Here is a 16436-nt window from a genome sequence, read left to right as displayed (position 1 = left end):
TCCTGACCTCGTGATCTGCCCGCCTCGGCCTCCGAAAGTGTTGGGATTATAGGCATAAGCCACCATGCCCGGCCTCTAGGAGGATTTCAGATGGAGTTTCTATAAATGTTCCTATGATCTTAGTACTCTTTCTGACCTGGCCTCTCCATCTCAAGAATATCATGTCACTTTCAAAGATGGTAACACAAAAAGACAACAAACCATCAATGGGCATAAGGCCCTTTGACCACTGCAGAGCAAGATATGGTGGATACCTCCTTAATCAAGTGATCAAACTTAGTATCACCAGTAAAGGACAAAGGGACATTATGTATACCTCCTGATATGATACATTGAGAAATAAATATCACCTGCATTGTGTATTGCGAGTTTTAAAATCTGAATCTAGTTATGGGAAACACTCCAGATTGTGTGACATACTATAAGAAAACTGGCTCAGACTCTCCAAAGTTAATGCCATAAAAAACAAAAAGGCAGAGAACTGTTCTAGATTAAAGGGAGACTAAAGAGAACCATGGCCGGACACAGTGGCTCACACCTGTAACCCCAGTACTTTGGGAGGCTGAGGTGGGAGTATCACTTGAGCCCACGAAGCAGAGGTTGCTGTGAGCCGAGATTGCGCCACTGTACTCCAGCCTGGCTGACACAGGGAGATCCTGCCTCAAAAATAAATAAATAAATAAAAAGGCTGGGCGCAATGACTCACACCTGTAATTCCAGCACTTTGGGAGGCCAGGGCAGGTGGATCGCCTGAGGTCGGTAGTTCGAGACCAGCCTGACCAACATGGAGAAACCCTATTTCTACTAAAAATACAAAATTAGCCAGGCGTGGTGGCACATGCCTGTAATCCCAGCTACTTGGGAGGCCGAGGCAGAAGAATCGCTTGAACCCAGGAGGCGGAAGTTGCAGTGAGCCAAGATTGCGCCATTGCACTCCAGCCTGGGCAACAAGAGCGAAACTCCGTCTCAAAAAGAAAAAAAATAAGAGGATCTGTGATTAGATCCTCAATTGGGAGAAAAAAACTATTGAAGACAAACTATTGAGACAATTGGAGACTTTGTGTTAGCCAACATTATATCCATGTTTAATGTATGCTTAAGGTGATAATGGTATTCTTGTATAGGAAGATGTCCTTGTTTTCCTAGTAAATGCTCAAGTATTTGGGAATAAAATATCATAATGTCTGCAACTTCTTTATTTTTAATTAATTAATTTTTTGAGATGGAGTTTTGCTCTGTCGCCCAGGCTACAGTGCAATGATGTGATCTCGGCTCACTGCACCTTCCACTTCCAGGACTCAAATGATTCTCCTGCCTCAGCCTCCCAAGTAGCTGGGATTACAGGCACCTGCCACCATGCCCAGCTAATTTTTGTATTTTTGGTGGAACCAGGGTTTCGCCATGTTGCCTAGGCTGGTCTTGAACTCCCGGCCTGAAGTGATCTGCCTACCTCAGCTTCCCAAAGTGCTGGGATTACAGGCATCAGCCACTGTGCCCGGCCTATATTTCTACTAATGATGTAATCTAATGAGAAGACCTATTATATATCAGATGCATAAATGCTATCTAATTATTATAGAGACTCTGCAAGGGAAGTTTATTAATTTATAGATGAGCAAACTGAAACCCAAAAGTTGACATGACCTTGGACCATGCAGCTAGTAAGTGACAGAACCAGGGTTTGAACCCATGTTTGCTTGATTCAGAAGTTTTTACAAGCCAAGTCAGTGGATTGTTTCACCTATGTCAGTATAAACTGCTGACTTTATTTCTTGAGAGAAGTCTACTGTTAAAGGGTCTAAGCTGGGAAGTACAACTTTCCCTTCTAAGTATCTCTCTTGAGCCTGTGAGAAGTTTGCCCAGTCTGAGTCTGGTAACTGAGTTACCATGTGCTCTGACTGCTCAGTACTCCAATTCTGCTAGTTGTCTGAATGTGGAAAATGAAGTATATGAGAGTTGCTGTGGCGCAGGAGAGTAGGATGTGGATGAGGCTGAGGGTCAGAGATGTGGAAAAGGTGTCCTTACTGTCTTCTTGATGCGTATACTAGGGTAATGCATGTCCATTGTGGAACATTTAGAAAACAAAAATAATCCCTTATAACCCTAGGACCCAGAGATAATGTTAACATTTTACAGCATCTCCTCCTAGACCTTTATCTATGCATACATGCAGATATAGGCATACAAAATATTTAACCAGGCTGGGCGCAGCAGCTCAAGCCTGTAATCCCAGCACTTTGGGAGGCCGAGGTGGGTGAATCACCTGAGGTCAAGAGTTTGAGACCAGCCTGGCCAACATGGTGAAACTTTGTCTCTACTAAAAATACAAAAGTTAGCCAGGCATGGTGGTGTGTGCCTGTAATCCCAGCTACTTGGGAGGCTGAGGCACGAGAATCGCTGGAACCCAGGAGGTGGAGGTTGCAGTGAGCCGAAATTGTGCCACTGCACTCCAGCCTGGGCAACAGAGTGAGACTCTGTCTTAAAAAAAAAAAAAAAAAAAAGGCCAGGCACGGTGACTTAAGCCTGTAATTCCCGCACTTTGGGAGGCCGAGGCAGGTGGATCACCTGAGGTCAGGAGTTCAAGGTCAGGAGTTCGAGACCAGCCTGGCTAACACGGTGAAACCCAGTCCCTACTAAAATTAGCCGGGTGTGGTGGTGGGCGCCTATAGTCCCAGCTGCTTGGGAGACTGAGGGAGGAGAATCGCTTGAACCCGGGAGGCAGAGGTTGCAGTGAGCTAAGATCACGCCACTGAACTCCAGCCTGGGTGACAGAGTGATACTCGGTCTCAAAAAAAAAAAAAACTAAACTTTTAATTTAACCAAATATGCTCTTTCTATACACATCTCTTATTTCATTTAATGGTATCTGTGAATACCTTTCCATAGCAAAAAATACAGTTCTTACAACATCAGCTTTATAGATTGTATAAATTATGGGTATGCTATTATTTATTTATTTATTTTTGAGACAGGGTCTCACTCTGTCACCTAGGCTGGGTGACAGAGTGGTATGATCATGGTTCACGATCATGACTCAATGTAGCCTCGGTCTCTCCAGGCACAGGTGATCCTCTCACCTCAGTCTCCTGAGTAGCTGGGACTATAGGCATGTGCTACTACACCTGGCTAATTTTTGTATTTTTTGTAGGGACAGGGTTTCACAATGTTGCCCAGGTTGGTCTCAAACTCCTGGGCTCAAGTGATCTGCCTACCTCATCCTTCCAAAGGGCTGGGATTACACTTGACATGCCATAATTTAATTAATCCTCTCTTATTGGATATTTAGCGTATTTCTAAGACCTCACATGCTTTTGACATCATCCAATTCTGCAGAGAGGGCATTCCAGTATCATGTTAGTGCTTGCTAAAAGACTTAGCAATAATGGTAGTAGAACCAGCAGACTTCTAGGCCAAAATTAACCATTAGTACTGCCCTGCTTTCCTGAAAGCAGAGAGGGAAGAAACACCCGGAAAGTATGAGGAATTATCTTGAGTTGTTACTTTTTTTTTTTCTTGAGATGGAGTCTTGCTGTCACCCAGGTTGGAGTTCAACAGTGTGATCTAGGCTCAATGCAACCTCCACCTCCCGGGTTTAAGCAATTCTCCTAACTCAGGCTCCCAAGTAGCTGGGATTACAGGCACCCGCCATCATGCCCAGCTAATTTTTGTATTTTTAGTAGAGATTGGGTTTTACCATGTTGGCCAGGCTGGTCTCGGACTCCTGACCTCAAGTGATCTGCCCGCCTTGGCCTCCCAAAGTGTTGGGATTATAGGTGAGAGCCCTGCGCCCGGCCGGTTACTGTCTTGATCAAAGTGGAGTTGGTAGTCCACAAGTATCTTCAAAGTTATTGCTGAGTGCTCAGCCCTATGCAGGTTCTAACTAAAAAAGGAGAATTTGGCCAGGCGCAGTGGCTCATGCCTGTAATCCCTTGTCCTTAGGATAATGTTTACTGAGATATCATTAATTCCCACAAAGTAAAATAATGGATGGAAGAGTATATAAATTAAATGGTTAGCCAGCTATGCCATCAAAAGCAAAAGAGAAGAAGCTTCACAAGGAATGAGGAGGTCAGAGAAAGCTTCAAGGAAGAGGCGGCACTTGAAAATGGGTAGAAAATGAATAGCATTGGAGGTAATGGAGACAGCTTGAGCAAAAGAATAGAGGCCAAGGTGAGCATGGTGTGTCTATGTTCTGATGAAGAAACTGTTAAGAAAGATTAAACTGGTGGGGTTTCCCAGAGTAGACTGGAACGGAAAAAGGCCTATTCAGAAAAGTAGACTAAGAGGGTGTTACAGTAACTTAGACAGAAGATGATGTGGTCTTTGTGTCAGTGAAATTGAGCAGGAAGAGCAGGATGGGGAGAAGATGGGGGACAAAAGAATAAAAAGCAAAAACATTTCAAAGGTAAAAAATCTCTAGGATTTGGTGACTGCTTCTGAGAGATGAAGGAAATGGGTAAGTCAGTGTTGACTTCAACTTTTTAAGACTGAATGATTTAAGAATGCTAGTATTGTTAACAGAGATAAGAAAGTTGCAAGATAAAGCTAATTTTTCTTTTTTTTGAGACGGAGTCTCATTCTACTGCCCAGGCTGGAGTGCAGTGGTGCGATCTTGGCTCACTGCAACCTCAACCTCCTGGGGTCAAGCAATTCTTGTGCTTCAGCCTCCCAAGTACCTGGGACTACAGGCATGTGCCAGCACACTCGGCTAATTTTTGTATTTTTCATAGAGACGGGGTTTTACCATGTTGCCAGGCTGATCTCAAACTGCTGAGCTCAGGCAACCTGCCTGCCTTGGCCTCCCAGAGGGCTGGAATTATAGGCATGAGCCACTGCACCTGGCCAAGATAAAGCTAATTTTGAAGGAGGAGACTTAGTTGCAGACATAATGGATCTGAGATGATGGGAAACAGAAGGCTAATGGTTTAGTAAGCAATCTGTGATCATAAAACTGAAGCTTAGGTGAGATGAAAACAGCTAGAGACTCATACACAGTTGACACTGTCGGCCTGGATGTGATGGCTGAAGTTCTGATGATTAAGGCTCTGAGAGGGTATGTAGCAGTGCTTCCCAAACCTACCTATGACTCACCTGGGGATCTTGTTAACATGCAGATTCATGTTTCTTACACTCTCCCATACGATGCTGGTGTGATTTGTCCACGGACCACACTGAATAGCAGGGATGTGGAAAGATGAGCAAGGAGCTAACATCTATGGTTTGGAGTTACCATTGGGGAGTAAAACAGAAGAGCCTACAAAGGAAAAAAAGTGTTTCCCAGAGTCATGTTTCTTGTATTCTATTTTTATTACAGGTCCTTTGGAGAATACCTATCGTGATTTCTGGCTCATGGTATGGGAGCAAAAAGTCTTGGTGATTGTCATGACCACCCGGTGAGTTAATCCCTTTTTTCCACTGGTCTCCACCTCTACTCTGTCCCCTAAGCATAGGTGATTGAAGAGGGAAGTTTAGCTTTTAGAAATAATGTGGGCCAGCCTGGTGCAGTGGCTCACGCTTGTAATCCCAGCACTTAGGGAGGCCGAGGCAGGCGGATCATGAGGTCAGGAGTTCCAGACCAGCCTGGCCAGCCTGGTGAAACCCCATCTCTATTAAAAGTACAAAAAATTAGCCAGGCATGGTGGTGTTTGCCTGTAATCTCAGCTACTCGGGAGGCTGAGGCAGGAGAATCACTTGAACCCAAGAGGCAGAGGTTGCAGCGAGCTGACATCACGCCATTGTACTCCAGCCTGGGCTACAGAGCGAGACTATGTCTCAATTTTTAAAAAAAATTTTTTTGAGGATTAGGAAAGCCATGGCAAAGATTTTGAGATATCTCTTAGCTAATCCACAATCCGGGTATCGTGGAGATGAATAGATCTAACTTGTTAAAGCTTTAATCCCTGGCTCTGGCAACCCTGTGCCAATTATACCCTATTTTGAGGTCCTGGCCTTATCCACTAAAGGAAGTTCTGGGAAACATGGGACAATTCTTTAATGTGTTCCCTATTTCCAGAGGGGTGCTCTCTTCCTGACTACCGAATTACCAGATCCCCTTTGCTCTCCATTTGTTGCTACTTTTTTTTTTTTTCTTTTGAGATGGAGTCTCACTCTGCCGCCAGGCTGGAGTACAGTGGCGTGATCTTGGCTCACTGTAACCTCCGTCTCCCAGGTTCAAGCAATTCTCCTGCCTCAGCCTCCTGAGTAGCTAGGATGTGCCACCACGCCCAGCTAATTTTTTTTTTTTTGGAGACGGTGTCTCGCTCTGTCACCCAGGCGGGAATACAATGGCTCTATCTCAGCTCACCGCAACCCCCGCCTCCCGGGTTCAAGTGATTCTCCTGAGTAGCTGAGATTATAGGCATGTGCCACCATGCCTGGCTAATTTTTGTATTTTTAGTAGAGATGGGGTTTTACCATGTTGGTCAGGCTGGTCTTGAGCTCCTGACCTCATGATCTGTCACCTCAGCCTCCCAAAGTGCTGGGATTGTAAGTGTGAGCCACTGCGCCCGGCCAGGAAGGTTTTAATGAAAGGAATATTTTTGAAAGTTTGGTCTACAAATCTGACAAATTTCAGGAATAACCTATTTCAGATGAGGAAGGAAAAAAATGAATGTTCAATTTCCTTCCTTAGCACTGTTATAACCACCTCTTATTTGGAGAGGAGGTAGTGGGAGAAGTTCTACCTTGGAATACCTTGGGGGCACTGGAGGGTGGCAAGGTAGATTTAGGCTTTTTTTTTTTTTTGAGACAGAGTCTCACTCTGTTGCGCAGGCTGGAGTTCAGTGGTGCGACCTCAGCTCACTGCAACCTCTGCCTCCCAGGTTCGAGCGATTCTTCTGCCTCAGCAGAAGAATTCCCAAGTAGCTGGGATTACAGGTGCCCACCTCCATGCCTGGCTAATTTTTGTATTTTTAGTAGAGATGGGGTTTCACCATGTTGGCCAGGCTGGTCTTGAACTCCTGACCTCAGGCGATCCGCCACCTCAGTCTCCTAAAGTGCTGGGATTACAGGCACGAGTCACTGCGCCCAGCCTAAGCCTTTTTTTTTTTTTTTTTTTTTGAGACAGAGTCTCGCTTTGTCATCTAGGCTGGAGTGCAGTGGTACCATCTCAGCTCACTGCAGTCTCAACCTCCTGGATTCAAGCAATCCTCCTGCCTCAGCCTCCTAAGTAGGTGGGACTACAGGTACCCACCACCATGCCTGGCTAGTTTTTGTATTTTTAGTAGAGACAGGGTTTCCATGTTACCTGGGCTGGGACTTTAGGCCTTTACACAAACCTCCTGCTAACATTCCAGGAGATGTGTGTTTATCAGTTATCTATTATCCAACATCTCTTATTGGGAAAGACAATAAGCAGTGGCTGAGGTATAGGCCAGAGAGTTCTCTCTGACCTATCGTATTTTCTCTACTGTTTTTTTTTCTTTTTCTTTTTCTTTTTTTTTTTTGAGATGGAGTCTCACCATGTTGCCCAGGCTGGTCTCAAACTCCTGGTCTTAGGTGATTCTCCTTTCTAAGCCTCTCAAGTAGCTGGGGTTACAGGCATGCACTACTACCCCCAGCTACTATACTGTTTTTTTCTCTGTTCACCCAGTATTTATCCCACATATATGAGAAGTACTATTGCATATTAGGAAAAAGACTAAATGCTGTAGTAAGTGCTCAGTAACTGTATGCTATATGAGTACATGCAGAAACTTTGGCTGTGAGTACATTTGTTTAGAATGAAGAGGTTTCCTTTCCTTTCTGCTGAGAATAAATGGTGTAAGTTAGAAGCAATGCAAGAGATGATATTGCTGCCTGGAGGTATATCAGGTCTTTGTGGAAGCCCGGTTACTGCTGTGGAGAGGAAGGATGGAAGGCTTACCTTGCTCTGTGTGTCTTCAGCTTTGAAGAAGGCGGCAGGAGAAAGTGTGGCCAGTACTGGCCTTTAGAAAAAGACTCTCGGATCCGATTTGGCTTCCTCACAGTGACCAATCTAGGCGTGGAGAACATGAATCATTATAAGAAAACAACACTAGAAATTCACAACACAGAGGTAAATCCAGGTTTCTTTTTTCTCACCTTATTGAAACAGGGGGAGAATACTTACTGTAATGAAAATCTCCAGAGGGAATAGATAGGATACCAGGGAGGTTATGAGTTGCTTCTGTTTTTCTAGGGACAGGATGAGGATATTTAACTCACAGCCAATATAGCCATATTACTGCAGCACAATAGGAACATTAAATAGGAGTAAAGCTTATAATTTTAGAAATCTGGGGCTGGGTAAGGCCGGGCGCGGTGGCTCAAGCCTGTAATCCCAGCACTTTGGGAGGCTGAGGCGGGCGGATCACAAAGTCAGGAGTTCAAGACCAGCCTGGCCAACGTAGCGAAACCCTGTCTCTACTAAAAAATAGAAAAAATTAGCTGGGAGGCAGAATCGCTGGAACTCACAATGCGGAGGTTGAAGTGAGCAGAGACCTCACCACTGCACTCCAGCCTGGGCGACAGTGAGAGACTGTCTCAAAAAAAAATAAAATAAAGAAAGAAATCTGGGGCTGGATGCAATGGCTTACGTCTATAATTCCAGCACTCTGGGAGGCAGAGGTGGAAGGATCACTTGAGCCCAGCAGTTCAAGACAATCTAGGCAACACAGTGAGATCTCGTCTCTACAAAACATAGAAAAAATTAGCTGATCATGGTGGCACACGCCTGTGAGGTCAAGGCAGCAGTAAGTTTGATCATGCCACCGTACTCCAGCCTGGGCGACAGAGTGAGATCCTGTCTCAAAAAAAAATTCTGGATCTTACAGTATAGGAATTCTGCCTTTTCCAAACAATTAACCAACCCTTCCTTTGGGTTTATAGTAAAGAAGCAGTTACGGGAAAAGTTGACAGTGGTGGATAGGAGCCTTGGTGGTAGGGATAACCAGGGTGTTGAGAATCTGGAAAAGCCAGTGGTAGCTAGGGGCAGGCAGAAATAACCTCGTTAACGTTTACTTCTTTTCTCATCTAAGGAACGGCAGAAACGCCAGGTGACCCACTTCCAGTTCTTGAGCTGGCCAGACTATGGTGTCCCTTCCTCAGCAGCTTCCCTCATTGACTTCTTGAGAGTGGTCAGAAACCAGCAGAGCCTGGCTGTGAGCAACATGGGAGCACGCTCCAAAGGGCAGTGCTCTGAGCCACCCATTGTGGTCCATTGCAGTGCAGGCATTGGCAGGACAGGTAATGCACCTAATGCAGCTCTTGGTGTCTGCAGAGGCAGTAGGGGTGGAGGAGGAAAAACAAAGCTCTTAGCCCACATCTGTGATTGGAGAAGGAACTCACTTGCTCCCTTGGTGGTGAATTGCTGTGAAAAATCCCTCTTCTAATGTCCTTTTGGTGGACCAAGTGATGGCCAGAATATATATTTCACAAGCCAAGTCCTCTAGGGGTTGATGTTTTATATACCCCATCATAACGCTGATCCTGTCACCTGTTAGCACTGTCGCTGCAGGTATCCCAGGGAGCTCAGCTGGTCTGCTGCTTCCTTCCCATATAGCCCTCCCTGGAGGGACTCCCCACCCTGTGCTGTGTTCTCCATTCTGGAGCCAGTTAGCAGCTTTTGTCTTAAGGGCATGTACATGGTAGAAAATGTTGGCCTTTCTAGTTCAAAGGTCCTTTGGGAGAAAGTTGGGAATAGGTTTGTGTTAGGCCTCTGAAAAACTTGTGGACTCTGGAAATTAGGTGTGGGAGTGCTGTCAGTCTGTCTGTCTGGGATTGAAGCAGGAAGTTCCCTTATGTCACCTTCCCGTTTCCACTTCCTGTTACCCCAGTGTATGTCCTGAGAGGTAAGAGGCCTTCTCATTTCTCTGGCCTCCAACACTCCCTGTGACCTCCTCCTCGAGTCCTTTCAGGCCTAAGGCCACCTGGCCTTCTGCCAAGAGGTGCTTTGCCTTTGAATTCATTCATTCAGTTCTCCCTGGGTTATTTGGTAGAGGGAGGAGGAGAGGAGAGGTAAACCAGATGTGATCACTTCCTTCCTTCTTCAGGTACCTTCTGCTCACTGGACATCTGCCTGGCACAGCTGGAGGAGCTTGGCACCCTTAATGTGTTCCAGACGGTGTCACGCATGAGGACCCAGAGGGCCTTCAGCATCCAGACCCCTGAGCAGTACTATTTTTGCTACAAGGCCATCCTGGAGTTCGCAGAGAAGGAGGGCATGGTATCCTCTGGCCAAAACCTGCTGGCTGTGGAGGGTCAGTAACTCTCCCACGAACCTCCTACCTGCTGGCCAGCCTTCCTTAAACTACCCTGGACACCGCTGAGCCTATAGGTTGCCATCAGTTACGCTGAAGCCATGGATCAACTTCTTTCTTCTGTCTCCCGGCACACGTGTGCACACAAGGCAGCCTTTCCCTTTGGCTAGATAAATGTGGTGAAATTGCCACTAGAAAGGGCCAGCAGCAATGTGTTCTTAATTCCTAGCACCTGCTATCAAACTGTGCCTTATTAAAACCAAATTGTGGCTATTGATTTTTGCCAGGGTCCCCGAGGTAAGTGGGGAAGGAACCTCCCTCCTCCTTTCTCCCACCATTCTCTTTCTGGAGGTCTCCTGTCTCCCACTCCTTCCCTTTGCTAGGATTTTATGGGGAGGTTTGATGAGCATTTGCCTTTCTCCCCAGAGAGCTTGACCAAGTTACATATTCTAGAGATCGTCCTGAGTGCCAAGCACGTTTATAAGTAGGGCGTGTATTCGAGTCCTGTCATTCTGTGTGTGTGCGTGTGTGTACTTATGTGTATGGGTCCATATGTACGTGTGTATATAATATATATTGTATGTGATAATATGATCGTATTCTATAAATACATATACACACAGATATTCCTTTGTAGAAGTTCCTGGGGCTCTGTGTTGCAGTTCAGGACTCCTTCCTTCTTGGACCCTGCTATTTATCCTGGACTAGCTTGGGTTGGTGATCATGTCTCCTGTTGTCAGGCTACAGAGTGGTGGAAGAGGACACACACACTTCTCCATGTTCCTGCCACAGGGCCCCTTCCTTAAGTAATGACTTATCTCCCTCCTATTGGAGCCACGAATGTATTAGTTTGTGGTGAAACTGGGTTAGCTCAGCATGGATTTCCCTTATCTGATGATTTTTCTGCATTTACTTGGCCAATTTGGGGAACAGACCTCCACTGTGATTCCATACTCTCTCTTTGCTTTCACTATCCCATGGATGGGAGGCGGAGGGTAGAGATGAACTCACTGAGCAGCCAGAGCCACATGCAATCGGTACGAAGTCTTAGAAGGAAGGAGGCGTAGCCCAGGTATGAGAGAGAAAAAACTACTAAGAAAATGCCTCCCTGGGAGGATGGGCTGGGGCCCTTTTTCTTTTGCTGGATGGTTCCTTTATGAAGCTTGGCCGTCTACTGAGATGCCCATCTCTTCCTGCCTGCTAGCCTGCTAGACCCTCAAACTGGGTGGGTTCTGTGTCAATAAAAAGCTTTACCCTCTGGCTGAGTGAGGTGGTCCCCTGCAATCACTGTTTGTCCCCTACCCACCCAGCCTGTCCCTGCCTGCTCCCAGCCCACTCATCCTTATGTGCTAGGGATAAATCAAGAGTCCTTAGCACTCCACATTCCCAAGAAAATCCCAGGAACTCCTAAACCTTCCCCTGTCACAGAAGATGAGGTTGGCAGCTGATGAGACCTCAATAATTTTATATTGTAATAAGCTCTTTGAATGTGTATATTCTTATTTTTTACAATCATTTCATTTTTGTATTTAATATCAATGGACTGAGGCAGATTCAGAAAATAATTGTAATGTTCATATTCAATATCTTACAGTGATACAGTTTTGTATTTACATATAAATATACCGACATGATCAAAACCCTTTTAGCTTCATCAATTTAGCAGCCTGGGACATGAGGGAGGGGGTCCAGGAGCTGGTCTGGGAGGGATGAGGGAGGCAGGGAGGGACCCAAGGCTTCAGTATCTGAGACTTAGAGTTCTGACACTATGAGTTCACCTTGTCTGTAAGCCATGGCCCTATATCTGGACAGAGGGACCAGCGCCAGTTCAGTGCTTGAGATGTGCTAAGTGCTATGCTAGGTGCTTTTTTCCTCGTTGCTTCATTCAAACCTCACAACAATTCAGTGAGATATTATCTTCTTTCCCTTCTCCTGTGCACCCCTTTCTCATTTCTATATAGATGAGGAAAGTGAGGTCCAGAGGGTTACAGTGATTTGCTCTAAAACGAGCTCAAGTTGGTCTGCTTACAAAGCCTGTGGTCTCCTCACTGCATGGAAGATGGAGATCTTGTCTTTGGAGAACAGAGGTTTGTTTAGCTGTCCTTTCAGAGTATAAATAGTTCTTAAGTTCCAGGTTGTTGTTCTTGTGCCCATGCTTCTGTAGTAGACTCGAAGCGCGACAGGGTTGGTGACTGACTCTCCTAGCTAGGACCTCCTGATGTAGGGTCCTCATGTCTGCAGAGTACCAAAAGGGTTGTCATTCTCCCCAGGAAACTCCCTGTCTATGGATACATGGTGTTTGTGAGAAAATTTTGAGTCATTTGCATTTCTCTCTTAGAAAGAATGGAACCAGAAGCTTTGTCCATGGAAGACCACTCCCCATATCACACCTGTTGGCTGGTGATGGCTTGCCCAGTTGGGGCAATTGTGGCTGGGAAATATTGAGGTGTTCTTAATAATAGTCATAGCAACCAATTTACTGGATGCTTACTCTATTCCAGGCACTGTTTAGAGTAATTTCTAGGTATCATTTCATTCACCCTCCACAACCTTTTGAGGTAGGTATTGACAGAAGAAAAAAATTGAGAGACAGGAATGTTAATTTGCTACAGCCAGGATCCAGACCATCTGACTCCAAAGTACCTTCTTTCAACTCTTACACTAGACTTCCTCTAAGGATCCATCTTCTGATCTGTCAATAAATTTTTATTGAGTTTCTTACTATAATCAGGAGCTCAAGTGTAGAGCAGAAGATTAATCTAGTTCCTTCTCCAGATAAGCCTCCATTCTCTTGGGAGTGCACAAACATAAGAAGTGAACAGAGATTCTTGGAAATTTGAGAAACCAGAGAGGTTAGGGGTTTAGTGGAACGTGTAAGAAATGGGATTAATGATAAAAGGCCTGGAGGAGGTAACTTTAAATTGTCATATATTTGAAGAGGCTGTAACCCAACTGCCCTGTGAATTTAAAGTTATGCTTGAATTCCTCATTGCATATCTGAAGATTGGTGAGGTTATCCATCACTTGAGCTCCATAAAATGCTGATTCCTGGGTCCATCCAGTAGGTTGTTAGTGAGTGACAGGATGATCCAGGTTTGGGAACCACAGATTTAGTTCATGTTTCTGACTCTGTAGAGAGTTAACGAATTGATGTCTCCTAAATTTTCAATAAAACTCGAGGAACTCCTCCCACTGCCATTGTCTGTAGCTTTTACCAGTTTGATCCTACCTGTGTTAGGTGTTAAAGGAGGAGGGAAAGGGAAGGCAGCGACGCAACCCAGAATCTGTTTGGCAAGTTGGGGTTCTCATACAGGAGACTTACTGAACAAAGCAAGAGAAAATGTTCAGGGTCTGGGTGCGGTGGCTTACGCCTGTAATCCCAGTACTTTGGGAGGCCGAGGTGGGCAGATCACCTGAGGTCAGGAGTTCGAGACCAGCCTGACCAATATGGTGAAACCCCGTCTCTACTAAAAATACAAAAATTACCTGGGTACGGTGGCTTGTGCCTGTAATCCCAGCTACTTGGGAGGCTGAAACAGGAGAATCGTTTGAATCTGAGAGGCAGAGGTTGCAGTGAGCTGAGATCGTGCCATTGCACTCTAGCCTGGGCAACAAGAGTGAAACTCCGTCTCAAAAAAAGTAAATAAATAAAAAAGAAAGACAATGTTCAGGAAAGAAGAAAACACTGTGAGCTAAAGCAGGTTTCTGCTTCTGATTTGATTGCTGTTTTTTTCACCTTTCTCTAACATTCCTATGCTATATAATTTTTCAAACATGAGAGAATCCCCATGTCCTTTTTCCCATTGCTCCCTTCATCTTGCCCATCCTTGTTGGCTAGGATGGGACTTCTGAGGTGAAGGGTGCGCCAGCATCCTCAGCCTAGGAGGCCCACCCTTGTCAGTCTTCATGTGACAGTATGCAGGTAAATGACAGAGTAGGACTTGTTCTTGGGAGAATGGACTATTTAGCATCACAGCCCTAGGGAAATTTGGTTCCTTCCCTGAAAGGGATGCTTCTTGTCTATTGGGACAGACAGACACACATACAAAAACTTTTATAAATCAGAGACCTAAAGGGAATTGGGCCAAGAGGCACTGGCCAAGTAGAAAGGCTTCTCTAGAGTGACCCAGCTCTTTGGTGGTTTTGAGGTCTTACCACTCAACCCAACCCAAGTCCTAGGTTCCCTCTGTAAAAGAAGGGCCTACACCAGATGATCCTACCATGGGTCCTCTGACTGTAAGGGTCCAGTGCTTTGTTGGACAGTGCAAACACCCATAGAGGATCTATTAGGCCCTTACTTGGGTTGAGTCAGCTCCCACTGGCACGCCCCACTTTTTTTTTTTTTTTCCAGAGACAGAGTCTCGCTCTGTTGCCTAGGTTAGAGTGTAGTGGCATGATCATGGCTCACTGCAGTCTGAACATCTGGGCTCGAGCAGGAACTCTGCTTTTTTTTTCTCTCTCTCTCTAGAGACAGGATCTCACTGTTGCCCAGGCTGGTCTCAAACTCCCAGCCTCAAGCGATCCTCCTGCCTCAGCCTCCCAAAATGAGAGGATTACAGGCATGGGCCACCATACCCAGCCTCCCCAGTTTTAGTGTGTTTTCAGAGTCTCTTCTTTCAAGCTGCTGCTACTCCCCTAGCTTCCCTCAGTTCTTTTCCCCCTTGGCCTTCTAATTGGAGGAAAAGCAGGTCAGGTCCCTGTCATCTCCAAGACCAGCCTATAGGCCTTTAAAGTTTCCCTGTTTCTTAATGTGGGGTCTACAGGGTGACTCAGAGGCAAAGCATGAACTGACCAAGGGTCCCAGAGCTGCCAACCGAGTCCTTAGATTTCTCTCTGGCCTTGGTTACTACCCACAAACCACTGTGAGCCTACCAAGGGCAGGAGTGGAAGTGCCCATCAGCCTGGGAACCATCTTTTTCTGTTAGGAGGTATCTGCCCTGTAGTTCCCTTTATACGACACTTGTGAATATCAAGTGTTTTGGACTGTACTGCTTATAACTGGCTACAGAGAAGACTGGGGTCTTCTCCACAAATAGAAATCTAGCACTTTTACTTGGAGATGTTTTCTTGGGGAAAAAAAAATCTAGAACTTTGAAACTTGGTACAATGTTTAAATCTCCCTTCTTCACCTTGGTTGTCATAAAATCCTCCTGTTTTGAGCTAAATGTGGCCTGCTGAAGTCTTAAATACCCATATTTTTCAGGCTAAGGCCATGGTGGACATAGCTAACTCCACTAGAATCCTGGGTGGGGGTGTTGGATGGAGATACTATGGTGCTTTCGGCAATTGAGGGGAGTATGTTGCAGGCTCACATCTGTCTCCCCTCCCCGCACATTATAATCTGGCTCCTTCTCTAATGCTGCTGTTTGTCTTAAAGCCTCAAGACTGGCCAGATGTGCACCTGAGTAAGTCGGCCATTTTATCTGGGGGCTCTTTCTTGACTTTTAATGAATTTTTAATAAAAAAAATTTTCTCTGGCCAGCATCCAGTGGAAGTCTGGAGTCGGATGTTCAGGGCAGATACTGGTCTGGAGATGTCAATTTAGGACTTAGTTAGACAGAAGCAATGAGCCTTGAAGTGAGAATGAGGAAGGCAAGAGAGGAGATATGTTTGGATGTCACCAACATTTAGGTAATGGGTGGAGGAAGAAAAGCTGCTGAAGGATACTAATGAACAGGCAGAGGTAACTGAGCACAAAGCCAGGCTGCTCTGTCACAGGCTGCTGAGAGGTAGGTAGTGGCTGGGACGAATGAACAAGATCTGAAATGTGGGTTCATTAGAAGTCTTCGAAGGGACTATGTGGCTGTCAGGGAGGCTGCATGAGAGAGATGTGAAGGAATTGACTGCAGTGCTCAGGCTGTCCTCACTTAAACCAAAACAAGGCCCACCTTGATCTCTTATACATTAGGCTTCTGAATAAGATTTTCTTTGAACAAAGGACCTTGCTGGCTGGGTGCAGTGGCTCAGGCCTGTAATCCCAGCGATTTGGGAGACTGAAGTGGGAGGATCACTTGAGGCCGGGAGTTTCAGACCAACCTGAGCAACATGGCAAAACTGCGTCTCTAAAAAAATAAATAAAAATAAAAAATTATCATATGGCAAGCTATTCTATTTTTAAAAAGCAGTAACAAAGGAACTTGTTGCTTTAAAAAAAAAAAAAAAAAGCCAGGCCAGGTGCAGTGGCTCACGCCTGTAATCCCAGCACCTTGGGAGGCCAAG

The 16436-nt window shown here is 45.5% G+C and overlaps 1 protein-coding gene across 1 annotated transcript in view; it reads left to right on the top strand.

The window, feature by feature from the left end:
- Positions 1–11857, top strand: part of PTPN9 (protein tyrosine phosphatase, non-receptor type 9) — a 135179-nt gene extending 123322 nt beyond the window's left edge. The window contains exons 12-15 of the mRNA XM_011973707.1: positions 5315–5393; positions 7885–8035; positions 8997–9204; positions 10011–11857. Of these exons, the coding sequence (XP_011829097.1) occupies positions 5315–5393; positions 7885–8035; positions 8997–9204; positions 10011–10225 (653 nt within the window). The 3' untranslated portion in view covers positions 10226–11857. The remainder of the gene's footprint in view (positions 1–5314; positions 5394–7884; positions 8036–8996; positions 9205–10010) is intronic.
- The last annotated feature ends 4579 nt before the right edge of the window (positions 11858–16436 follow it).

This window comes from Mandrillus leucophaeus, unplaced genomic scaffold (genome assembly GCF_000951045.1).
Source record: "Mandrillus leucophaeus isolate KB7577 unplaced genomic scaffold, Mleu.le_1.0 Scaffold1395, whole genome shotgun sequence".
In the NCBI taxonomy this organism is placed as follows: domain Eukaryota; kingdom Metazoa; phylum Chordata; class Mammalia; order Primates; family Cercopithecidae; genus Mandrillus; species Mandrillus leucophaeus.
This window is presented reverse-complemented; position numbering and strand designations above follow the sequence as displayed.